The following is a 26,275-nucleotide window of genomic DNA, read 5'->3' as shown; positions in this document are numbered from 1 at the left end:
TGATCAGTTTTGACATCAACCTTGAAGTAACTGTACACAGAAAGTGAATGATACATACCTGTAGCAGGTGTTCTCCGAGGACAGCAGGCTGATTGTTCTCACGACTGGGTGACGTCCGCGGCAGCCCCCACCAACTGGAAGAAGCTTCGCGGGCGGTCCGCACGCAGGGCACGCCCACCGCGCATGCGCGGCTGTCTTCCTTACTGAGTTGGTCTTGAGGCCAGACTCTGATAAGTGCAGAAGGTATTCAAGCAGGTTCTGTGCAGGGCAAGAACGAGGTTCTAGGGCCCTGCTCTCACACCAAACGACAAACCTCCTCCACTTGAAAAAGTAACTCTTTTTAGTGGAATCCTTTCTAGAGGCAAGCAAGACACGAGAGACACCCTCAGACAGATCCAACGAAGCAAAATCTACGCCCTCAACATCCAGGCCGTGAGAGCCAGAGACTGAAGGTTGGGGTGCAGAAGCGCTCCGTCGTTCTGCGAAATGAGAGTCGGAAAACACTCCAATCTCCACGGTTCTTCTGAGGACAACTCCAGAAGAAGAGGGAACCAGATCTGACGGGGCCAAAAAGGCGCTATCAGAATCATGGTGCCGTGGTCTTGCTTGAGCTTCAGTAAGGTCTTCCCCACCAAAGGTATGGGAGGATAAGCATACAGGAGGCCGGTCCCCCAATGAAGGAGAAAGGCATCCGACGCTAGCCTGCCGTGTGCCTGAAGTCTGGAACAGAACAGAGGCAGCTTGTGGTTGGTCTGAGAGGCGAAAAGGTCCACCAAGGGGGTGCCCCACTCTCGGAAGATCTTGCGTACCACACTGGAATGGAGCGACCACTCGTGCGGTTGCATGACTCTGCTCAGTCTGTCGGCCAGACTGTTGTTTACACCTGCCAGGTATGTGGCTTGGAGGAGCATGCTGAACTGGCAAGCCCAACGCCACATCCCGACGGCTTCCTGACAAAAGGGGCGAGATCCGGTGCCCCCCTGCTTGTTGGTGTAATACATTGCAACCTGATTGTCTGTCCGAATTTGAATAATTTGGTAGGACAGCCGATCCCTGAAAGCCTTCAGTGCGTTCCAGATCGCTCGGAGCTCCAGGAGGTTGATCTGCAAATCCTTTTCCTGGAGGGACCACAGACCCTGGGTGTGAAGCCCATCGACATGAGCTCCCCACCCCAGGCGAGATGCATCCGTCGTCAGCACTTTCGTGGGCTGAGGAATTTGGAATGGACGTCCCAGGGTCAAATTGGTCCGAATGGTCCACCAGAGCAGTGAAGTGCGGCAACTGGTGGAGAGGCGGATGACATCTTCTAGATTCCCGGTGGCTTGAAACCACTGGGAAGCTAGGGTCCATTGAGCAGATCTCATGTGAAGACGAGCCATGGGAGTCACATGAACTGTGGAGGCCATATGACCCAGAAGTCTCAACATCTGCCGAGCTGTGATCTGCTGAGACGCTCTGGTCTGCGAAGCCAGGGACAGTAGGTTGTTGGCCCTTGCTTCGGGAAGGAAGGCCTGAGCCGTCTGGGTATTCAGCAGAGCTCCTATGAATTCCAGAGACTGGGCTGGCTGGAGATGGGACTTTGGGTAATTTATCACAAACCCCAGCAGCTCCAGGAGTTGAATAGTGCACTGCATGGACCGGAGGGCTCCTGCCTCCGAGGTGTTCTTGACCAGCCAATCGTCGAGGTATGGGAACACGTGCACTCCCAGCTTGCGTAGATACGCCGCTACCACCACGAGGCACTTTGTAAACACCCGTGGGGCAGAGGCGAGCCCAAAGGGCAGCACACAATACTGAAAGTGCCGTGCGCCCAGGCGGAATCTGAGATACTGTCTGTGAGCTGGCAGTATCGGGATGCGAGTGTATGCGTCCTTTAAATCCAGGGAACATAGCCAATCGTTTTTCTGAATCATTGGCAGAAGGGTGCCCAAGGAAAGCATCCTGACTTTTCTTTGACCAGGAATTTGTTCAGGCCTCTCAGGTCTAGGATGGGACGCATCCCCCCTGTTTTCTTTTCCACAAGGAAGTACCTGGAATAGAATCCCTGCCCTTCCTGCCCGGGTGGTACGGGCTCGACCGCATTGGCGCTGAGAAGGGCGGAGAGTTCCTCTGCAAGTACCTGCTTGTGATGGGAGCTGAAGGACTGAGCTCCCGGAGGACAATTTGGTGGCAGGGAGGCCAAATTCAGGGCGTATCCGTACCGCACTATTTGGAGAACCCACTGGTCGGAGGTTATGAGAGGCCACCTTTGGTGAAAAAATTTTAACCTCCCTCCGACCGGCAGATCGTCCGGCACGGACACTTTCAGGGCGGCTATGTTCCCGTGGATCCAGTCAAAAGCCCGTCCCCGGCTTTTACTGTGGAGGCTCAGGGGGCTGCTTAGGCGCACGCTGTTGACGAGAACGAGCGCGCTGGGGCTGTCCCTGTGCCTGATGAGGCCTTCGGGCCGGCTGGGTGAACCTACGCTTGGTAAAAGCATAGGGCGCAGCCTGCCGGGCCCGGGAAAAACGTCCACCTGCTGAGGTGGATGCTGAAGGCGCCCGGTGGGAGAGCTTGTCGAGAGCGGTTTCCCGCTGATGCAGTTGGTCCACCAGCTGCTCGACCTTCTCACCAAAAATATTATCCCCCCGGCAAGGGACGTCAGCCAGTCTCTGCTGGGTGCGGTTGTCCAGGTCAGAGGTACGCAGCCATGAGAGCCTGCGCATCACTATACCTTGGGCCGCAGCACGAGATGCCACGTCACAGGTGTCATAGATACCCCTGGACAGGAACTTTCTGCACGCCTTAAGCTGCCTGACCACCTCCTGATAAGGCCTGGACTGCTCTGGCGGGAGCTTATCAACCAGGTCCGCCAGTTGCTTCACATTGTTCCGCATGTGGATGCTCATGTAGAACTGGTAAGATTGGATGCGGGTCACGAGCATGGAAGATTGGTAGGCCTTCCTCCCAAACGAGTCCAGAGTGCGAGACTCCCGCCCCGGGGGCGCCGAGGCGGTATCCCTCGAACTCCGTGCCCTCTTGAGAGCAGAATCCACGACCGCCGAGTCATGAGGCAATTGGGGCCGCATTAACTCTGGGTCCGAGTGGATTCTGTACTGGGACTCTGCTTTCTTGGGAATGGTGGGATTAGATAATGGTCTCATCCAGTTCCGAAGCAGTGTCTCTTTGAGGACATTGTGCAACGGCACCGTGGAGAACTCTAGGTGGTGATGGATAGTCGAGGACCTCGAGCATCTCAGCCCTCGGCTCATCCACAGAAACCACGGGGAAGGGAATGCGAATGGACATGTCCCTTACAAAGGAGGCAAAGGAGAGGCTCTCAGGAGGCGAGAGCTTCCTCTCTGGTGAAGGCGTGGGGTCAGAGGGAAGACCCGCAGACTCCTCTGAGGAGAAATATCTGGGGTCCTCCTCTTCCCCCCACGAGGCCTCTTCCTCGGTATCGGACATAAGCTCATGTAGCTGAGTCCTTAACCGGGCCCGGCTCGACGTCGAGGCACCGAGGCCTCGGTGTCGTCGAGCGGCGGACTCCCGCGCCGGCGGGGACGAAGCTCCCTCCATCGATGTCGACGGTGACTCCACCTGCGTGGCGGTCGAGACCGGCGCCGCAAGCGGCGGCCGGTGTCGAAGGCCTCGGCACCGGGCTGGAGCTCGCCGGCGCCACAGTCAACGGCGCCGGGGGCGCAAGCACCCCCGGCGCCGGCACAGCCTGGCGCATCAGCCCTTCCAGGATCCCCGGAAGGATGGCTCGGAGGCACTCGTCCAGGCCCGCTGTCGGGAAAGACGGGGGGGGGGGCCGGTAGAGGTGTCGGTGCCGGAAGCTGCTCGGGTCCAGGAGACTGCACCGAAGTGCTGGGACCCTGACGCGTCGATACCTCCACTACCGAAGGGGACCTCTCCTCTCGACGCTGATGCTTCGGCATCGACTCCTCACCGGCACCGAGAGCCGGATGCATCGAAGGCGACCGATGACGGTGCTTCTTTGATTTTTTGCGGTGCCCGTCATCGGCGCCAGGTGGAATGGAGGAGGAGGAGGTCGATCCCCCTCGGTCTTGAGGGACCGGGTCAGACAGGGTTCGGTCCCGAGGGCCATGGGCAGAGGGAGTGACCGGGGCCGATTGCCCACGCGGCCTCTCACCCCTACCCTCACCGGAGGACCGGCGGGCCGACGGGACCTGTGCTCCTGGGGTCGATGCCATCGGTGCCGATTTCGCGGACATCGATACCGGTACCGAAGAACCGGCCGTCGATACCGATGCCGTCGAGGTCGACGTCGAGGGGCCGGCGCAAGTTCCAAAAAGACGGTCCCGAAGAACTTGCCTCGCAACCTGAGTCCGTTTCCGGAGACCAAGACACAAAGAGCACGACTTGATATTGTGCTCCGGCCCGAGGCACTGGAGGCACCAAGCGTGGGTGTCGGTCTGCGAGATAGGCCGGCCGCACCGACCACACTTCTTAAATCCACTCGGGACCTTTGAGGACATTGACGGAAAAATCGCGCCGGCGAAATTAAAGTCGTCGATGGTGGCGGTAAATCACACCTCGAAAAATAAATCGACCGCGCGGCCACCGCGACGCCCCCGCTAGAAAACGAGGGAAAAACAAGCGCGTTCACTTTCTTTTTTTTAAACAAGAAAAAGAAAAGGGTCCGGAACGCGCGGGAACCAGAAACAAAAAAATAAGAAATTCACGAAAACGCGACGGTTTTTCGGGGCTGACAAGAGAGAGCGGTGACGCACGACTCTCTCCAGCGCGGAAAAAGCAAGACTGAGTGGGAACGGTCGCGCACGGGCGGGAAGACGGCCGCGCATGCGCGGTGGGCGTGCCCTGCGTGCGGACCGCCCTCGAAGCTTCTTCCGGTTGGTGGGGGCTGCCGCGGACGTCACCCAGTCGTGAGAACAAGCAGCCTGCTTGTCCTCGGAGAAAGTCAAATACGTTAGCATTTAACTTTAAAAAAGGAGACTATGATAAAATGAGAAGAACGGTAAAAAAAAAAAAAAAAAAAAAAAACTTAGGGGGGCAACTGAGAGAGTAAAAACTGTACAACAGGCGTGGACGCTGTTCAAAAATACCATCCTGGAGGCCCAGGCCATACATATTCCGCGAATTAGAAAAGAAAGACGGAAGTCCAAAAGACACCCGGCCTGGTTAAAAAGTGAGGTGAAGGAAGCTATTAGGGCTAAAAGAAACGCCTTCAGAAAATGGAAGAAGGAACCGTCTGAAAATAACAAGAAACAGCATAAGGAGTGTCAAAGCAAATGCAAGGCGCAGATTAAGAAGGCCAAGAGGGAGTATGAAAAAAAGATAGCCTTAGAGGCAAAAAAATATAGTAAAATTTTTTTTCGGTATATTAAAAGCAGGAAGCCGGCAAAAGAATCGGTTGGGCCACTGGATGACCGAGGGGTAAAAGGGGCGATCAAGGAAGACAAAGACGTAGCGGAGAGACTGAATGAATTCTTTGCTTCGGTACCTCATGAAAGGCTACAGAGGAAATTGGAGGGTCATGGGATAGGAGGAAATGTCCTATTGTGGATTAAAAACTGGTTGAAGGATAGGAAACAAAGAGTGGGGTTAAATGGGCAGTATTCACAATGGAGAAGGGTAATTAGTGGGGTTCCTCAGGGGTCCGTGCTAGGACCGCTGCTTTTTAATATATTTATAAATGATTTAGAGATGGGAGTAACTAGCGAGGTAATTAAATTTGCTGATGACACAAAGTTATTCAAAGTCGTTAAATCGCGACAGGATTGTGAAAAATTACAAGAGGACCTTACGAGACTGGGAGACTGGGCGGCTAAATGGCAGATGATGTTTAATGTGAGCAAGTGCAAGGTGATGCATGTGGGGAAAAAAGAACCCGAATTATAGCTACGTCATGCAAGGTTCCACGTTAGGAGTTACGGACCAAGAAATGGATCTGGGTGTCGTCGTCGATAACACACTGAAACCTTCTGCTCAGTGTGCTGCTGCGGCTAAGAAAGCGAATAGAATGTTGGGTATTATCAGGAAAGGTATGGAAAACAGGTGTGAGGATGTTATAATGCCGTTGTATCGCTCCATGGTGCGACCGCACCTTGAGTATTGTGTTCAATTCTGGTCTCCGCATCTCAAGAAAGATATAGTAGAATTGGAAAAGGTGCAGCGAAGGGCGACTAAAATGATAGCGGGGATGGGACGACTTCCCTATGAAGAAAGACTAAGGAGGCTAGGGCTATACAGCTTGGAGAAGAGACGGCTGAGGGGAGACATGATAGAGGTATATAAAATAATGAGTGGAGTGGAACAGGTGGATGTGAAGCGTCTGTTCACGCTTTCCAAAAATACTAGGACTAGGGGGCATGCGATGAAACTACAGTGTAGTAAATTTAAAACAAATCAGAGAAAATTTTTCTTCACCCCAACGTGTAATTAAACTCTGGGATTCGTTGCCGGAGAAAGTGGTGAAGGCGGTTAGCTTAGCAGAGTTTAAAAAGGGGTTGGACGGTTTCCTAAAGGACAAGTCCATAAACCGCTACTAAACGGACTTGGAAAACTCCAAAATTCCAGAAATAACATGTATAGAATGTTTGTACGTTTGGGAAGCTTGCCAGGTGCCCTTGGCCTGGATTGGCCGCTGTCGTGGACAGGATGCTGGGCTCGATGGACCCTTGGTCTTTTCCCAGTATGGCATTACTTATGTACTTATGAATCCTTAGTCTCTTCTTTGATTATAGTCAGTATTTCCCTGGTACTCCTGGTAGCTGAGGATCCTGGAAGGCATTTTTCTTTGTTGGGCCCTTGAACTATGTTTCAAATGGAATCCCCTAACAACAAGAATTTTCTGGTTTGAGTTTCTTTATCAGTGCTTTGGGGGTGTCTTTTCTTTTGAGCTACCTTTACTGGTTCCACTTCAAAGGCCATTTCACCCATAGAAAATTTTCTAAATGTACATATACTGTCTCTTGGAAAATAAAGTACAAGGTCTACAGATACTTTGTGACTAGATGTGCTGTCTGAAAATTATACTACTACTATTTATTTCTACAATGCTGCTAGACTACACAGCGCTGTACATTAAACACATAAGAGACAATCCCTGCTCAACAGAGCTTAAATCTAATCAAGATAGACAAACAGGACAAATAAGGGATTATGGAATTACTTATGGTGGAAATGATTAAAACAGACATGGGTACTGAACAAGTGAATAGAAATTAGGAATTACAAGCAGCCTCAAAAAGATGGGATTTTAGCCTTGATTTGAATACGACCAGAGATGGAGCTTAACATACTGACTCAGGAAGTCTATTCCAGGCATATGGTGCAGCAAGATGAAAGGAATGGAGTCTGGATTTGGCAGTGAAGGAAAAGGGTACAGATAAGAGAGATTTACCTGATGAATGGAGTTACCGGGGAGGAGTGTAAGGAGAGATAATAGTGGAGAGGTACCAAGGAGATGCAGAGTGAATGAACTTGCAAGTCAATAAGAGGAGTTTGAACTGTATGCAGGAATGGATAGGGAGTCAATGAAGAGACTTGAGGACTAATGTAAGCATAGTGACACTAGTGGAGTGTAATTCTCATGCAGGAGAATTTTGAATGGACTGAAGAGAAGAAAGATGGTTCAGTGGGAGACCTATGAGAAGCAAGATGGTTCAGTGGGAGACCTATGAGAAGCAAGTTGCAGTAATCTATGTGAAGTGATAAGAGTGTGGATAAGGATTTTTGCAGTGTGCTCAGAAGGAAAGGATGAATAGATAAAGAAACAACAGGTTTTAACAGTCTGTTGGATATATGCAGAGAAAGAGAGAGAGAGGTGTCAAAGATGACCCCAAGGATAGAAGCTGGCGAGACAGGGAGTATGAGAGAGTTCTCCACAGAAATAGAGAATGGGGGAAGAGGAGAGGTGTGTTTAGGGGAAAAGATAAGAAGCTCAGACTTGGCCATGTTTATTTTCAGATGGTGGTGAGAATTACAGGCAGTAATGTCAGACAGGCAGGCTGAGACTTCGGTCTGGATTCCTGCTGAAATTTCTGGTGTGGAAAGGAGTCATCAGCATAAATATGATACTGAAAACCATGGGAGGAGATCAGAGCACTAAGGGAAGAAGTATAGATGGAGAAAAGAAGAGGTCCCAAAGCAGAGCCCGGAGATACACTGACTGGAGGATCCACCAGAGCACACAAAGTGTGATGTGAGAAATAATAAGCAAACCAAGAAAGAACATAAGACAGTGTATCAAGGAGTAAGTGGTGATCAACAGTGTGAAAAGCAGCAGATAGGTCAAGAAGGATGAGAATAGAATAGAGGACTGTGGATCTGGCCAGTAACAGGTCATTGGAGACTTTAGCAAGGGCTGTTTCAGTTGAATATAGATGGCAAAAGCCTGATTGAAGTGGATCAAGAATAGCTTGAGATGAAATAAAAGAAAGTCAAGACAATGGCAGTTAACATTCACGGATAAGAAAGGGAGGAGGGAGATGGGGCAATAGTTGGAAGGGCAGATATTCCTTCCACTGCAACTATTCCTGGTTCCTTCAAACATGCTGTAGTTATACCACTGCTCAAAATAAACTAAGGTATGTTTGAAGGAACCAGGAATAGTTGCAGTGGAAGGTGAAAGACCGAGGATATGACAGAAGGGGTGACAGTTGGAGAAATAGTACTGAGTAGATGGTTGGCAACAGGTACTGAGTTTGGAAGAGGAAAGAAAATGTGCAGTTTTCTCTTCACTGATTTCAGAAAAGGAAGAAAAGGTAGAAGGGGTTGAAGGAAGGTTGACAGAATGGACTGAAGGAAGGAGAGGTGGAGGTGGTGTCTTGGTTGAGAACTCAAGGTTAATCTTGTGAACCCTGTCATGGAGGTACTCAGACTGGGGAAAAAGTGAAGGGGGTGGTGGTTGGAGGTAAAGGCACTTTGAGTAGAGAGTTCAGTGTTGCAAAGAGACGGTGAGGATTGGAGCCAAGACAGATTGTCAAATGGATGTAGTAATCTTGTTTGGCAAGTGAAAGAACCAACTAGAAGGAGTTCAGCAAGAATTTGAAATGTATGAATTTGGCATGGCATTGGATTTTAGCCAAAGATGCTCAGCAGATTGGGCACAGGAATGTAAGTAGCAGATTCTAGAGGTCAGCCAAGGCTGGGGGTTTAGTACCCCTTACACAACAGGGAATGGGAGGAGCAAGAGTATCCAGAGCAGAGGAGAGAATAGTATTATAGGAAGAGACTTGAATAACATAGAGGGGCATAATCGAACGGCGCCGGCCAAATAGATGGCTGGCCATCTATTTGGTCGGCGCCGCAAAGAGCAGTCCCGAACTGAACCATATTATCGAAAAAGATGGCCGGCCATCTTTCGTTTTGATAATACGGTTGGGGCCGGCCAAATGTCAGAGATGGCCAGCATCAGTTTTCGCCGATAATGGAAATTAATGCCGACGATCTCAAACCCGGCCAAATCCAAGGCATTTGGTCGTGGGAGGGGCTAGCATTTGTAGTGCACTGGTCCCCCTCACATGCCAGGACACCAACCGGGCACCCTAGGGGGCACTGCATTGGACAAAAATTGCTCCCAGATGCATACCTCCCTTACCTTGCCTACTCCCCACAATTGTACACCATTACCATAGCCCTTAGGGGTGAAGGGGGGCACCTACATGTGGGTACAGTGGGTTTTGGAGGGCTTAACATTTACCACCACAAGTGTAACAGGTGGGGGAGGGGATGGGCCTGGGTCCACCTGCCTGAAGTGCACTGCACCCACTAAATACTGCTCCAGGGACCTGCATACTGCTGTCAGGGAGCTGGGTAGGACATTTGAGGCTGGCATAAAAGTATTTTTTTTTAATTTTTGTTTTGGGTGGGAGGGGGTTGGTGACCACTGGGGGAGTAAGGGGAGGTCATCCCCAATTCCCTCCAGTGGTCATTTGGGGCACCCTTTTGAAACTTGGTCCTGAAAAAAAAAAAGGGACCAAGTGAAGCCGGCGAAATGCTCGTCAAGGGCGGCTTTCTTTTTTCCATTATCGGGCGAAGCCGGCCATCTCAAACCATGCCTCCGTCCCGCCCCCATCCCGCCTTCGCTACCCTACTGAAACACCCCCTTGAAGTTTGGCCGGCTCCGCGATGGAAAGCAGTGTCGGAAGATGGCCGGCGATCTCTTTTGAAAATAAGCTGGATAGTGGTTGAGAAGAGGGATGAGACAATGGTAGAGACACCGCAAAGGTCAATAGCCGGAAGATTCTTAAATGTATTGGTGGAGATTGGACAGAACTGGCGGGAGGGTGATTAAGTGTGAAAGTTATCAGATGATGGTCAGAGAGGGGAAGAACTGAGGTGGAGAAATTGGACAGTGAGCAGTTGGAGAAGACACGATCAACGTAGTGGCCATTCTGGTGAGCAGGGGTACTGGAGGACAGCTGATTGAATGAGAAACTGAGAGGCATAAGAGTCAAAGTAAGTGAGAAAGAAAGAAAGAAAGAAAGAAAGAAAGAAAGAAAGAAAGAAAGAAAGAAAGACAGAAAGACAGAAAGAAAGAAAAGACTTATTAGGGGGTCGATAAATGACTACTCCTTGGAGAGGTAGAGGTGTGAATAGATGGATAGAACGCACTTCATGCTCCCTTGTTCTGTGCTCAATCCATGCTTTGCCTACATTTACTTCTCCCTATGCTGTCTGCTTGTCCTCACCACTTTTGTGCTGCATGCTTTCCTTCTCTCTCTCAGTGCTGACTACTCTCCACATTTCAGTACTGCCTGCTTTGCCCTTGCCTGATCTGCTGTCTGCACTCTCCTCCCCATCTTGCCTGCTCTGCATACACATCTTTCCCACCTTGCCTGCTCTGCCTATTTAGCTTTCACTGTATCAACTCTGTGCTTACCTTCCCTTTGCAGCTTGCTTTGCAGTTATCTTGTCCAACTCTCTTCTCCCCATCTGTATGTCATGTCTTCCTTCAATAGAGCCAGTCTGGGAAGCAATTTCAGGATCCCAAAATGTTATCTGCCCATCCAGTGTACAAACTGCTAGTTCTCTACCATCTGGTCGAAAGGTCACAGCAAGCACTACACAGAGAAAAGAAGAAAACAGAAAAAAAGAGACGTCATAATAAACTATTGAGAGAGAACCCAAAACAATTTTACAGGGATCTGAAAAAGAGCTACAATAAAATTAAGCTGAAGCAGAAACATTTTGGATGCTTAAGTAAGGACCCTCTAGAGCACAACTGAGAAGAAGAATACCTGCCCTGCATACAGAAGAATCTAGAAAAGTCAAACATCAATGTTATGAAATAGCCTGATTTAACAACAGAGTTGGAAAATAGTTTGAAAAGAGTCCAAAATAGGACGTGTGCATTAACATCAAGAAATAAGATACAAGTCATTAATCAGCTGGCAATTCCTGCTCTCTAGTATAACTTTGGAATTATTTATTTATTTATTTATTTGGATTTATTAACCACCTTTATGAAGAAATTCACCCAAAGCGTTATACAGCAGTTACAATTTAACATAAAACTTACAATTTTGCACCAAGTGTTGGGAGAGGGAGGTAAGATGCTACCTTGGGAGCAATTGCAGAGTGGAGGAGTAGTGGACACTAACGATTTTTTTAGCATATAGACAATTGCGACATTATATACAATCCCTGGATGCCAATAGTCTGGCTTTCCCTTTGAGTAGTCATTTGCAGAATTTTTTTGAAAAATTTCGAGATGGTAATTTGTCAATTTCTTCGCTTCATAGAGAATTGCTACATCTTCATTCTGCCTGGTCTACGGAGGGCTTGATTCATAGGTGGAGCCGGGATATTGATTTGCCTGTTTTCGCTTTAGACTATAGTAAGTTAATTGAACGCATATTTGAAATTTCGGTGAGCGCAGAATTGAGAGAGCGTCAGTTTCGAGTATTACACAGGGCTTACTTTAATAAGGAGCAAGTATTCAAGCTTGGGGGGTGGGTGGGAACACCAGTCTGCTCAAAATGCAATCAAGAAAACAATTCTTTTTATCATGCTTTTTGGGATTGCACAAGGACAAGGCTATTTTGGCAGGCCATTCTGCATTATTTTGAGGGGCTTTGGGAATGCTCTCTGCCATTCACGCCTGCATGTCTGCTTTTAGATAAATATGAAGCTTTTCATGTTGCTAATCGTAACACTGTTCTTCTTCGAAAAGCGGCAATGTTGGGTAAGCGAGTTATATTAGGGGCCTGGATAGGTGAAGCTGCGCCTTCTTATTGGGCCTGGAGGAATAGATTGCATGCATTAATGCTGTTGGAACAGAGACAAGCTCAATGTTCCCCTAAAGGGAGGAAGATGCTCTTGGCCATATGGGAAGCATATATACAGTCTCTCCCACATAGAGCCAGAAGTTTGATTTTGAATAAATTTTGAGTATGGGTTGGAAGTTATGGTAGGGGAGATGTTCCGTACTGAACGCGCCAGAATGCCCCCCCCCCCCACACTTCTTCTTTTCTTTTATATGAAGTTTTTGCAAGGTAGCCAGAGGGGATAAGAACATACCCCTTTGGAAGATATTATTATAAGGTTGACATACTCTTTTTTTTTTTTTTTTTTTTTCTTGTGGTTATCAAGGATTTATTATTTTCTAATTGTGTTGTGACTATAGGGGAAAGGGTGGGGGGAGATAAATGCTAAAAGCTTGATGACTGTCTATACGGTTATATCTTGGTTTTATATGGTTTGATACTGGTTTCTTTGATGGTCATCAATAAAAATGGTTGAACTTAACATAAAACTTACAGCATAACAATTGTGGACTGGCCTCTTAAAGACTTGAAAAACTAGAAAATACAAATGAAAAACTCCACCATGCCAACAAGGTCACTTCTAAGAATCAGTGTACACATTCCTCAAGCTAAAGGAGGAATAGGTCTCACAGAAACAGATTACACCTATTGAGCTACTATAATATGCTTCCAGGCTTACTTAACAGTGTTATCAGAAAGGGTATGATACATACCTGTAGCAGTTGTTCTCCGAGGACAGCAGGCTGATTGTTCTCACGACTGGGGTTGACGTCCGCGGCAGCCCCCACCAACCGGAAGAAGCTTCGCGGGACGGTCGGCACGCAGGCCACGCCCACCGCGCATGCGCGGCCGCCTTCCCGCCCGTGCGCGACCGCTCCCGCCAGTTGAATGACAAGCAATAAAATATGAAACACAACTCCAAAGGGGAGGAGGGAGGGTAGGTGAGAACAATCAGCCTGCTGTCCTCGGAGAACAACTGCTACAGGTATGTATCATACCCTTTCTCCGAGGACAAGCAGGCTGCTTGTTCTCACGACTGGGGTATCCCTAGCTCTCAGGCTCACTCAAAACAAGAACCCAGGTCAATTGAACCTCGCAACGGCGAGGGAACAACAGAAATTGACCTACGAAGAACAACTAACTGAGAGTGCAGCCTGACCAGAATAAATTCGGGTCCTGGAGGGTGGAGTTGGATTTACACCCCAAACAGATTCTGCAGCACCGACTGCCCGAACCGACTGTCGCGTCGGGTATCCTGCTGGAGGCAGTAATGAGATGTGAATGTGTGGACAGATGACCACGTCGCAGCCTTGCAGATCTCCTCAATAGTGGCTGACTTCAAGTGGGCCACCGACGCTGCCATGGCTCTGACACTATGAGCCGTGACATGGCCCTCAAGAGTCAGCCCAGCCTGGGCGTAAGTGAAGGAAATGCAGTCTGCTAGCCAATTGGAGATGGTGCGTTTCCCGACAGCGACCCCTAGCCTGTTAGGGTCGAAAGAAATAAACAATTGGGCGGACTGTCTGTTGGGCTGTGTCCGCTCCAAGTAGAAGGCCAATGCTCTCTTGCAGTCCAATGTGTGCAACTGACGTTCAGCAGGGCGGGTATGCGGCCTGGGGAAGAATGTTGGCAAGACAATTGACTGGTTAAGATGGAACTCCGACACCACCTTCGGCAGGAACTTTGGGTGGGTGCGGAGCACTACTCTGTTGTGATGAAATTTGGTATATGGAGCATGAGCTACCAGGGCTTGAAGCTCACTGACCCTACGAGCTGAAGTAACTGCCACCAAGAAAATGACCTTCCAGGTCAAGTACTTCAGATGGCAGGTATTCAGTGGCTCAAAAGGAGGTTTCATCAGCTGGGTGAGGACGACGTTGAGATCCCATGACACAGTAGGAGGCTTGATAGGGGGCTTTGACAAAAGCAAGCCTCTCATGAATCGAACGACTAAAGGCTCTCCAGAGATGGCTTTACCCTCCACACGATAATGGTAAGCACTAATCGCACTAAGGTGATTCCTTACTGAGTTGGTCTTTAGGCCAGACTCTGATAAGTGCAGAAGGTATTCAAGCAGGTTCTGTGCAGGGCAAGAACGAGGTTCTAGGGCCTTGCTCTCACACCAAACGACAAACCTCCTCCACTTGAAAAAGTAACTCTTTTTAGTGGAATCCTTCCTAGAGGCAAGCAAGACCCGGGAGACACCCTCAGACAGACCCAACGCAGCGAAGTCTACGCCCTCAACATCCAGGCCGTGAGAGCCAGGGATTGAAGGTTGGGGTGCAGCAACGCTCCGTCGTTCTGCGAAATGAGAGTCGGAAAACACTCCAATCTCCACGGTTCTTCGGAGGACAACTCCAGAAGAAGAGGGAACCAGATCTGACGGGGCCAAAAGGGCGCTATCAGAATCATGGTGCCGCGGTCTTGCTTGAGCTTCAGTAAGGTCTTCCCCACCAAAGGTATGGGAGGATAAGCATACAGGAGGCCGGTCCCCCAATGAAGGAGAAAGGCATCTGACGCTAGCCTGCCGTGTGTCTGAAGTCTGGAACAGAACAGAGGCAGCTTGTGGTTGGTCTGAGAGGCGAAAAGATCCACCGAGGGGGTGCCCCACTCTCGGAAGATCTTGCGTACCACTCTGGAATGGAGCGACCACTCGTGCGGTTGCATGACTCTGCTCAGTCTGTCGGCCAGACTGTTGTTTACGCCTGCCAGGTACGTGGCTTGGAGAAGCATGCCGAACCGACACGCCCAACGCCACATACCGACGGCTTCCTGACACAGGGGGCGAGATCCGGTGCCCCCCTGCTTGTTGACGTAATACATTGCAACCTGATTGTCTGTCCGAATTTGGATAATTTGGCAGGACAGCCGATCTCTGAAAGCCTTCAGTGCGTTCCAGATCGCTCGGAGCTCCAGGAGGTTGATCTGCAGATCCTTTTCCTGGAGGGACCACAGACCCTGGGTGTGAAGCCCATCGACATGGGCTCCCCACCCCAGGCGAGATGCATCCGTCGTCAGCACTTTCGTGGGCTGCGGAATTTGGAATGGACGTCCCAGGGTCAAATTGGTCCGTATGGTCCACCAGAGCAGTGAAGTGCGGCAACTGGTGGAGAGGCGGATGACATCCTCTAGATTCCCGGTGGCTTGGAACCACTGGGAAGCTAGGGTCCATTGAGCAGATCTCATGTGAAAACGAGCCATGGGAGTCACATGAACTGTGGAGGCCATATGACCCAGAAGTCTCAACATCTGCCTAGCTGTGATCTGCTGAGACGCTCTGGTCTGCGAAGCCAGGGCCAAGAGATTGGTGGCCCTCGCTTTGGGAAGGTAGGCCTGAGCAGTCTGGGAATTCAGCAGTGCTCCTATGAATTCCAGAGACTGAGTTGGCTGGAGATGGGACTTTGGGTAATTTATCACAAACCCTAGCAGCTCCAGAAGTTGAATAGTGCACTGCATGGACCGGAGGGCTCCTGCCTCCGAGGTGTTCTTGACCAGCCAATCGTCGAGATATGGGAACACGTGCACCCCCAGCTTGCGTAGGTAGGCCGCTACCACCACGAGGCACTTTGTAAACACTCGTGGGGCAGAGGCGAGCCCAAAGGGCAGCACACAATACTGAAAGTGCCGTGCGCCCAGGCGGAATCTGAGATACTGTCTGTGAGCTGGCAGTATCGGGATGTGAGTGTATGCGTCCTTTAAATCCAGGGAACATAGCCAATCGTTTTTCTGAATCATTGGCAGAAGGGTGCCCAAGGAAAGCATCCTGAACTTTTCTTTGATCAGGAATTTGTTCAGGCCTCTCAGGTCTAGGATGGGACGCATCCCCCCTGTTTTCTTTTCCACAAGGAAGTACCTGGAATAGAATCCCTGCCCTTCCTGCCCGGGTGGTACGGGCTCGACCGCATTGGCGCTGAGAAGGGCGGAGAGTTCCTCTGCAAGTACCTGCTTGTGATGGGAGCTGAAAGACTGAGCTCCCGGAGGACAATTTGGAGGCAGGGAGGTCAAATTCAGGGCGTATCCGCACCGCACTATTTGGAGAACCCACTGGTCGGAGGTTATGAGAGGCCACCTTTGGTGAAAGAATTTTAACCTCCCTCCGACCGGCAGGTCGTCTGGTACGGACACTTGTAGGGCGGCTATGTTCCCGTGGATCCAGTCAAAAGCCCGTCCCCGGCTTTTGCTGTGGAGGCGCAGGGGGCTGCTTAGGCGCACGCTGTTGACGGGAACGAGCGCGCTGGGGCTGTCCCTGTGCCTGACGAGGCCTTCGGGCCGGCTGGTTGTACCTACGCTTCGCAAAAGAATAGGGTGCAGCCTGCCGAGCCCGGGAAAAACGCCCGCCCGCGGGGGCGGGTGCTGAAGGCGCCCGGTGGGAGAGCTTGTCGAGAGCGGTTTCCCGCTGATGCAGTTGGTCAACCATCTGCTCGACCTTCTCGCCAAAAATATTATCCCCCCGGCAAGGGACGTCAGCCAGTCTCTGCTGGGTGCGGTTGTCCAGGTCAGAGGCACGCAGCCATGAGAGCCTGCGCATCACTATACCTTGGGCCGCAGCACGAGATGCCACGTCACAGGTGTCAAAAATCCCCCTGGACAGGAACTTTCTGCACGCCTTCAGCTGCCTGACCACCTCCTGATATGGCCTGGACTGCTCCGGCGGGAGCTTATCGACCAGGTCCGCCAGCTGTTGCACATTGGTCCGCATGTGGATGCTCATATAGAGCAGGTAAGATTGGATGCGGGTCACGAGCATGGAGGATTGGTAGGCCTTCCTCCCAAATGAGTCCAGAGTGCGAGACTCCCGCCCCGGGGGCGCCGAGGCGGTATCCCTCGAACTCCGTGCCCTCTTGAGAGCAGAATCCACGACCGCTGAGTCATGGGGCAACTGGGGCCGCATGAGCTCTGGGTCAGAGTGGATCCTGTACTGGGACTCTGCTTTCTTGGGAATGGTGGGGTTAGTTAGTGGTCGCACCCAGTTCCGAAGCAGCGTCTCCTTCAGGACATTGTGCAGCGGTACCGTGGAGGACTCTCTAGGTGGTGATGGATAGTCGAGGACCTCGAGCATCTCGGCCCTCGGCTCTTCCACAGAGACCACGGGAAAGGGAATGCTTATAGACATATCCCGCACAAAGGAGGCAAAGGAGAGACTCTCAGGAGGTGAGAGCTTCCTCTCCGGTGACGGCGTGGGGTCCGAGGGAAGGCCCGTAGACTCCTCTGAGGAGAAATATCTCGGGTCTTCCTCTTCCCCCCACGAGTCCTCATCCTCGGTATCGGACATTAGCTCATGTAGCTGAGTCCGGTACCGGGCCCGGCTCGACGTCGAGGCACCGAGGCCTCGGTGTCGTCGAGCGGTGGACTCCCGCGCCGGCGGGGACGGAGCTCCCTCCATCGACGTCGACGGGGACTCCACCTGCGTGGCGGTCGAGACCGGCACCGCAAGCGGCGGCGGTGTCGACAGCCCCGGCGCCGGGCTAGAGCTCGCCGGCGCCACAGTCATCGGCGCCGGGGGCGCAAGCACCCCGACGCCGGCACAGCCTGGCGCATCAGCCCTTCCAGGATCCCCGGAAGGATGGCTCTGAGGCACTCGTCCAGGCCCGCTGCCGGGAAAGGCGGTGGGGCCGGTAAGGGTGTCGGTGCCGGAAGCTGCTGGGGGCCAGGAGACGGCACCGAGGTGCCGGAACCCCGACGCGTCGGTACCTCCACCACCGACGGAGATCTCTCCTCTCTGCGATGACGCTTCGGCGTCGACTCCCCTTCAGGGTGCACCGAGGGCTCCCGGTGACAGCGCTTCTTGTCTTTTTTCCGGTGCACGTCACCGGCGCCGGAGGGCATGGAGGAGGAGGAGGTCGATCCCCCTCGGTCTCGAGGTACCGGGTCCGACAGGGTTCGGTCCCGTGGCTCACGAGCTGAGGGAGTGACCGGGGCCGACAGCCCACGCGGCCTCTCAACCCCACTCTCACCGGCGGGCCGACGGGACCTGTTCTCCTGGGGTCGCTGCCATCGGTGCCGATGTCTCGGGCATCGATACCGGTACCGAAGATCCGGCCTTCGATACCGATGCCGTCGAGGTCGACGTCGAGGGGCCGGCGCAAGTTCCAAAAAGACGGTCCCGCAGAACTTGCCTCGCAACCTGAGTCCGTTTCCGGAGACCGAGACACAGCGCGCACGACTTGAGATTGTGCTCCGGCCCGAGGCACTGGAGGCACCAAGCGTGGGTGTCGGTCTGCGAGATCGGCCGGCCGCAGCGACCACACTTTTTAAATCCACTCGGGACCTTCGAGGACATAGACGGAAAAATCGCGTCGGCGAAGTCAAAGTCGGCAATGGTGGCTAAAATCACACCACGAAAAAACCAGCCGACCGAGCGGCCACTAGGCCGCAACGAGGCGTCCCCGCTGGAAGCGAGGGAAAAGGGGAGCGCGTGCTCCACACGCGCAGTCTTTTTTTTTTTTTTTTTAAAAGAAAAGATAATAAAAGGAAATTAAATTAAATTAACGAAGCGCGATCCGCGTATACGCGATCGCAAGAATCCGGCGGCTGAAGTAGAGAGAGCGGCAAAGCACGACTCTCTCCAGGCGCGGAAAAAAAGGAACTGGCGGGAGCGGTCGCGCACGGGCGGGAAGGCGGCCGCGCATGCGCGGTGGGCGTGGCCTGCGTGCCGACCGTCCCGCGAAGCTTCTTCCGGTTGGTGGGGGCTGCCGCGGACGTCAACCCCAGTCGTGAGAACAAGCAGCCTGCTTGTCCTCGGAGAACCAAACACATGAAAGTTTTTCAAATATTAAATGGCCATCCATCTCCATCATTAAAGCTGAAAAATCATTCCAATGAAGGAATGATTGAGAATCCACCAATACCAAAACAGAAGGACGCAACAGTATAGCAAAGCAGTGAAAAACTTCTTTGAAGATTTAGATCAGGAAATGAGAAAAAACAAGTGGCAAATATTTAAGTACAGTAGGAAAAAAAGTATTACTACAGGAGCCATGTGGAAAATACACATAAATGTTTAAGGAGAGGTGAATTGAAATCTAAGGATGAATGACTGATAGCTGCAGCCCAAGATAATGGATTTCGGACTAGATGGTTTACAGCAAGCATAGAAAAAAACTGTGTCCGTGTGTGAATCAGTGGATTTAAGTAGGCATATCTATGTGCTGCATCAAGAGGGAGTGGGTGCAGTGAGTGGGGAATATCTATCAATTTTTAGTTATGGTCTATGTGTGAAAGAGTAGATGGTGGGGGGCAACTAAGTTTGTGGCTGCACTGGTAGTAAATGAGTGACTTCTGACTGCATGAATAATGAGTGGCTGTGTTCAGTTTGTGTGTGTCACACCCATTCCCTCTCTTCTACTCTTCCGTCTTACACCTATTTTATTATTTCTTTCCCTTACCTCCCCCCTCTCTCAAGCCACCTTTCTTTCCATCCATCAAATGCATCTACCTTCCCTCTTCTTCCCTTACATTCCCTCATCATCACCCTCCTGACTCCCCCAGGCTCTTTCCCTCTCTTTCTAAAATTCCCACCACAGGTTCACCTGCCCCCAGATTTGATCATTCTTCCCCCAACTTAACACCTCTCACACACACCCCAAGTTCACTCCCACTGGTTCATCCCCTCATTCTCATGCTTTACAAGCTCATTCTGTCATGAGAGTGGGTATGGATGGGATACATGCACGAAGGATATCTTGCAGATGGAATCTGTGATCAGATGGGTGGGAGGGTGTTTACAAACGCACTGTTGGAATCTGTGAGTGCATGTACCTGAAATGAATACAAGGACGTATATGTGTATATAATTAAGCGAATGGTTTTGGAGAGGGAGGGGGATGTGACTGCATGGAGAGTGATTGGGTGTGGTGTCTGAGTGGGTAGGTGTACGTTTGACTGTATGCTGTGTGATTTTTCAATGACTGGGGAAAGTCTACAAGCATTTAGGTGAAAGGCTCTGTGGGCCATGGCAGTAACTTCAGGCCACAAGCTCAACTCTGTGTCCAAAGACACTCCAAGATATGTAATCTCCTGACATATCAAAACATCAACGTGAGCTATATGTATGAGAGAGGCAGGAATGACATAACATCTCAGGTAGCAAAGAATGCCTCAGTCATTTGATAATTCAAGGCTAGCCCACGTGCAACCAGCCAAGAGGTGACCACTCTAAAACAATCGTCAACAGCAAAACACGGATGTACATCATGCAAAGTAATAGGTGCATAATCATATCATCATTGGCACAGAAATGGTAATATACTCTAGTTCCTTGAATAATGTCATACAGTGGTCATAAATATTAAAGAGCATAGCTGAAAATGCAGAGCCTTATGGTATGTCACTTGTTATTGAACGCCAATGAAATGTAATGGTCCAAAATCTGACCTGTTGCATGCAGAAAAGTATGAAGAAAATTACCACAGGACACAGATCCCAGGTCGAATAAATCTCAGTTGACATACCATATTGTGGCACACCAAGTGAAATGCTAAAGCTACATTGAGAAAGAGCAAAAAATAAGCAACACCAGTTTTCTCCAAGCCTTTTGCCAGTGTGCTTATCATGGAGGTCAACATGGTGTCTATTTTTATTACTGTATTTTTTATTATTACATTTGTATCCTGCGCTTTCCCACTCAAAGCAGGTTCAATGCGGCTTATATAGTAATAGGGAATACAGAATATTGTTAGAGAAAGTAAAAGTTAAACATACCAGAATAATAGAAGAGATGAGTAGGTAGAGATAGGCAATGGAGAAGGGAGTAAGGTGGGAAATACAGTCTGGGTCAATGTATGTTTAGCATAATAGCATAGGTTCCTATGGTCTCACATGTTAGGATCTCAGAGAAAGAATATTGCAGAGTACAATATGGTTACCATCAGAAGTTAGACTGAGAGTCTCTCTGGTCCTCCAGCTGTCAGACATATTCCAGAGTCTAACGTTCTTATCCCAAGAAGCTGTTGCTAACATGGCCTTTGAAGGGCTGAAGCTGATGCTGCTGACAGGGCCTTCATGTCCTGCTAAAACCTGTTACCCAAAGAAAAGAACATTATTTGGAAGAGAGATTTTCTTTTGGTCAAGAATGCAGATTATATTTTACATATACACAAACATACAAATATTCTCAGTCACCTATGCAGGACAACAAAGTTACTTACCTGTAGCAGGTGTTCCCCATTCTTATATCTGGATTAGAGAGTTGCACGGGGACAGAAATCTTACCCATCCCCGCCCGTCCCTACTGGAATCTTACCCATCCTCACTGGAATCTTACCCATCCCTGTAAGAATTTAACTCATCTCAACCTGTCCCCACCAGAATTTAACCCATTCCCACCCATCCCCGCAAGAATTTAATGGTACATAAAAGAAAATTCTGGTCAGCTCTCTTAGTCTCTCTCTGGATTTGAGCCACAACACTGCAGGCAAGCAAGGAAGGAATGGAAGTTAAAACTGGGAACACTGGTGTGCACATGTAAGATTTGTCTCTGATTCACTGGCACTGTGTGCTGAGAGGTCGCCACATGCATGCGCCAGTAGGTCAGGTGACATCTGATGCTCATGCCTGTGTCAGAGCTGAGGTCTGCGCACCAGCCTGGGAGCAAAGAGGATTAATAGTAACATAGTAAGTGGCGGCAAATAAAGAACTAAACGGTCCACCCAGTCTGCCCAATAGTCACACTCATTATCAATTCATGATTAAATCAACAAGTGTGATATTATATACTTGATTATTGTCTTTCTTTGGTGTTTCTGTGACGTAGACCATAGAAGTCTACACGGCCCTATCCTTATGTTCCAACTGCTGGACTTGCTTTCAAAGCCCACTCCAGTCTATTCATCTTCTCATTTGTGAGAGACAGACCGTAAAAGTCTGTCCAGCACTGTCCTCATGTTCCAGCCACTGAAGTTGCTGTCTAAGCCCTTTCCAGCCCATCCTAAACCAGATTGCCATATATGAGACACAGACCATACAAGTCTGCCCGGTATTGGCCCTAGTTCATCACATCCAGAGTCACCATCTAAGCATCACTTGACACATCCACACACATGCAGCCATTTAAGGTTAGGTTTTTTTTTAATAACTTCCATTTTCCAATTAGAGATCCTCTGTGTTCATCCCATGCATTTTTGAATTCCGTCATCATTTGTGCCTCCACCACCTCCTTAATGGAAGACTTTCCGCATTTATGCTGTTAAAGCAAGGAGGAAGAGACAGCACTCAAACAACTTGGTAAATCGGTAGATGAGAGGCTGGCACAGGTGCAGCTTACATTTCCACGGGAATCCCGCAGGAATTGTTTCAAACCCCACTGGAATCCTGCAGGAACTGCTTCCGTCTCAGCGGGAATCCAGCAGAACTGCTTCCATCCCCGCGGGAATCACGCAAATCCCGTTCCTGTGTAATCTGGATGATGCCATCTGATGGGAGTCCTGAGCGGGAATACTCACCAGCTTGTTTACCACAACTTTTTAAGAGTGCTACACTGTGCTTGCCACACGCCGCTGTTGCACGGGACCCAGCCAGTCTAGTTTGCCACTTACAGAATTCAAGTCCAATGGAAGGTGGGTGGGAATATAAGAATATTTATCCTGCAGTCGTCAGGGAACACCTGGTAAAGGTAACTAACTGTTTTCTACAAGGACAAGCAGAATAATATATTCTTAAACGTGGGACTCCCTAGCTTCAAAGTGGACTTAAAAAAATACAGAATAATAACAGGGCCAGCAACAGGCATGGCCAACAGAATTCTCGAACTAGCTACAACTAACTTATTTGCATTTTTTTTATACACAGCCTGGAACTGAAAGACGGTAAAATTATGTATAATACCTAATAATTTTCTTTCCCTTAATCCTAGCCGATCAATCCATAGACTGGTGGGGTGTGTCCATCTACCAGCAGGTGGAGATAGAGAGCAATCTTTTGCCTCCCTATATGTGGTCATGTGCTGCCGGAAATTCCCCAGTATGTCGTTATCAAAGCTCCATCCGCAGGACTCAGAGAATTATACCCACAAAAGGGACACTCTGCCCAGCTCACCACCGCCGAAGCGGGGGAAGGGAAATATTCCAGCGCACCACCACTGGGGCGGTGGGTGGGAAACCACACCCGCTGACGCGGGGGGAACTGGCTTATCCTGCTACCGCAACCGCGGGAGGAGCTGGCTTACCCTAACACCGCCGAAGCGGGAGGGATACAAAGCTACCCTACAGCCGCACGAAGCGGGAGGGAGCGCCAGCATAATTTAGTTATCAATCCAGCCACCGCCGAAACGGGGGGAGAGGAAGCAGCAGCTCACTGTAACACAAAATCGTCTCAACTCGAAGAAACTTCAATTGGAAGAACTTGAACATGAAGTCCTCGTGAACAGGAACTGACGACTGAACTTGAACCTGAAATATAACCAGAACACAAACAATACAGATATCTGGGAGGGGCTATGGATTGATCAGCTATGATTAAGGGAAAGAAAATTATCAGGTATGATACATAATTTTACCTTCCCTATCATCAAGCCGATCAATCCATAGACTGGTGGGATGTACCGAAGCAGTACTCACCCAGGGCGGGACATGGAAATCCCTGAACGCAACACTGAAGCCCCAAACTGGGCCTCGGCCTGAGCAGCCACATCCAAGCGTTAATGTGGTGAGAAGGTATGAACCGACGACCAAGTAGCCGCTCTGCAAATCTCTTCCAAGGAGACAGATCTGGACTCCGCCATTGAGGCTGCTTGTGCTCTAGTAGAGTGTGCCTTCAGCTGAATAGGCGGAATCTTCCCTGCCGCCACATAAGCTGCCGCGATCGTCTCCTTGACCCAACGTGCCACCGTAGGCTCAGATGCCTGCAGACTCTTACGAGGGCCTACGAACAGCACGAACAGGTGATCCGACTTCCGGAAATCATTGGTCACTTCCAAGTATCTGATGATGACCCGTCTAACATCCAGGTATTTGAGCACAGGGTACTCCTCTGGGTAATCCTCCCTACGAAAGGAGGGTAGGCAAAGCTGCTGATTCACATGGAATCGAGAAACAATCTTGGGCAGGAAGGAAGGCACTGGGCAAATCGACACTCCTGCCTCAGTGAATTGCAGGAATGGCTCTGTACACGAGAGCGCCTGGAGCTCGGAAACTCTTCTGGCTGAGGTGATAGCCACCAGGAAGACCGCTTTCAACGTCAGGTCCTTCAGCGATGCCCTTGGCAAGGGCTCGAAGGGCGGCTTCTGCAAGGTCCGTAGCACCAGATTGAGATTCCACGTAGGCACTATCGAGTGTAGCGGAGGGCGCAGGTGATTAACTCCTTTGAGAAAGCACACCACATCTGGCTGTGAAGCCAGGGAAGCCCCCTTCAGACGACTCCTGAAGCAAGCTAGAGCCGCCACCTGGACGTTCAGCGAACTGAGCGAGAGGCCTTTCTCCAGTCCCTCTTGCAGGAACGCCAACACTGAAGATATTGGAGCAGTGAAGGACGATACAGAGCCTGCCTCGCAACACGACGCAAAGGTACGCCAAACCCTGGCGTAAGTGGTAGAAGTAGAGCGCTTCCTCACTCTCAGCATAGCGGCGATGACCTTGTCTGAGAAGCCCTTCTTCCTCAGCCGCTTCCGCTCAAGAGCCAGGCCGTAAGACCAAAGGGGGAGGGATCCTCCATCACCACGGGACCCTGATGCAAGAGGCCCCGCTCCGCTGGCAGCCGCAGAGGGCCGTCCACCGAAAGTCTGATTAAGTCCGCATACCAGGGACGTCTGGGCCAATCCGGACCCATCAGGATCACCCGGCCCGGATGTTTTGCCACCCGGCCTAGCACCCTGCCCATCATGGGCCAGGGCGGGAACATGTAGAGAAGCTCCTGTGCCGGCCACTGCTGGAGAAGAGCATCGACTCCCAGAGATCGAGGTTCCGGTCCTCTGCTGAAAAAACGCGGCACTTAGCAATTGGCCGAGGACGCCATCAGATCCAGGCTCGGCCGGCCCCAGCGCTTCGTGGTGTCCAAGAACGTCCGAGCAGACAGGCCACTCTCCGGGATCCAAAGTATGGCGACTGAGAAAGTCCGCCTTGACATTCATGACTCCCGCAATGTGGGCCGCCGACAGCTGTTCCAGATTCACTTCCGCCCACAGGCATAGCTTCATGGCCTCCTTGGCTAGAGGGGCGCTCCTGGTACCTCCCTGACGATTGACATAGGCCACAGCAGTGGCATTCTCCGACAGGACCCGCACAGGCCTCAGCACCAGTACTGGGAGAAACTTTAGAAGCACCAACCGAATGGCTCGGAGTTCCAGGAGGTTGATGGACCATTTCTTCTCTGCAGGAGACCAGAGCCCCTGCGCTGTCCGTCCCAGGCAGTGGGCTCCCCAGCCCGTCAAGCAGGTGTCCGTCGTGACGACAACCCACTCCGGGGTTGTAAGAGGCATTCCTGCGGACAGTATGCCTGGCCTCAGCCACCAACTCAGCGCCTTTCGCACAGCTGGATCCAAAGGAAGGCGTACAGCGTAATCCTCCGAGACTGGCGTCCACCGCCGCAGAAGAGAGTGCTGTAGTGGTCTCATATGAGCCCTGACCCAGGGCACTACCTCCATCGTGGCCGTCATGGAGTCCAACAGCTGCACATAGTCCCAAGCCCGAACAGTAGAGGAGGCTAGGAACTGGTCCACCTGGGTCCGAAGCTTGACGCTCCGGTTGTCCGGCAGGAACACTCTGCCCACTTGGGTGTCGAATCGAACTCCCAGATACTCCAGGGACTGAGTCGGGCACAGCTGGCTTTTCTCCCAGTTGATGATCCATCCCAGGGAGCTCAGAAGAGCAATGACCCTGTCTGTAGCTCTCCCACACTCCGCATAGGAAGGGGCTCGGATCAGCCAGTCGTCCAGATAGGGATGGACTTGCACTCCCTCCTTGCGGAGGTAAGCCGCGATGACCACCATTACTTTGGAGAAGGTCCGCAGAGCCGTAGCCAACCCGAACGGGAGGGCTCTGAACTGGAAGTGTCAGCCCAGTACTGCAAAGCGCAGAAAGCGTTGATGAGGCGGTCAGATGAGAATA

General features: G+C 50.9%; 1 protein-coding gene across 1 annotated transcript in view; it reads right to left on the bottom strand.

Moving 5' to 3' along the window:
• PWP2 (PWP2 small subunit processome component) overlaps nt 1-26,275 on the bottom strand; it is a 308,991-nt gene that overhangs the window by 138,920 nt on the left and 143,796 nt on the right. Inside the window, exons 13-14 of the mRNA XM_030203767.1 lie at nt 21,104-21,254; nt 10,853-11,033 (exon numbers count right to left, since the gene is read on the bottom strand). Of these exons, the coding sequence (XP_030059627.1) occupies nt 10,853-11,033; nt 21,104-21,254 (332 nt within the window). The remainder of the gene's footprint in view (nt 1-10,852; nt 11,034-21,103; nt 21,255-26,275) is intronic.

Source organism: Microcaecilia unicolor, chromosome 5 (genome assembly GCF_901765095.1).
Source record: "Microcaecilia unicolor chromosome 5, aMicUni1.1, whole genome shotgun sequence".
NCBI lineage: Eukaryota > Metazoa > Chordata > Amphibia > Gymnophiona > Siphonopidae > Microcaecilia > Microcaecilia unicolor.
This window is presented reverse-complemented; position numbering and strand designations above follow the sequence as displayed.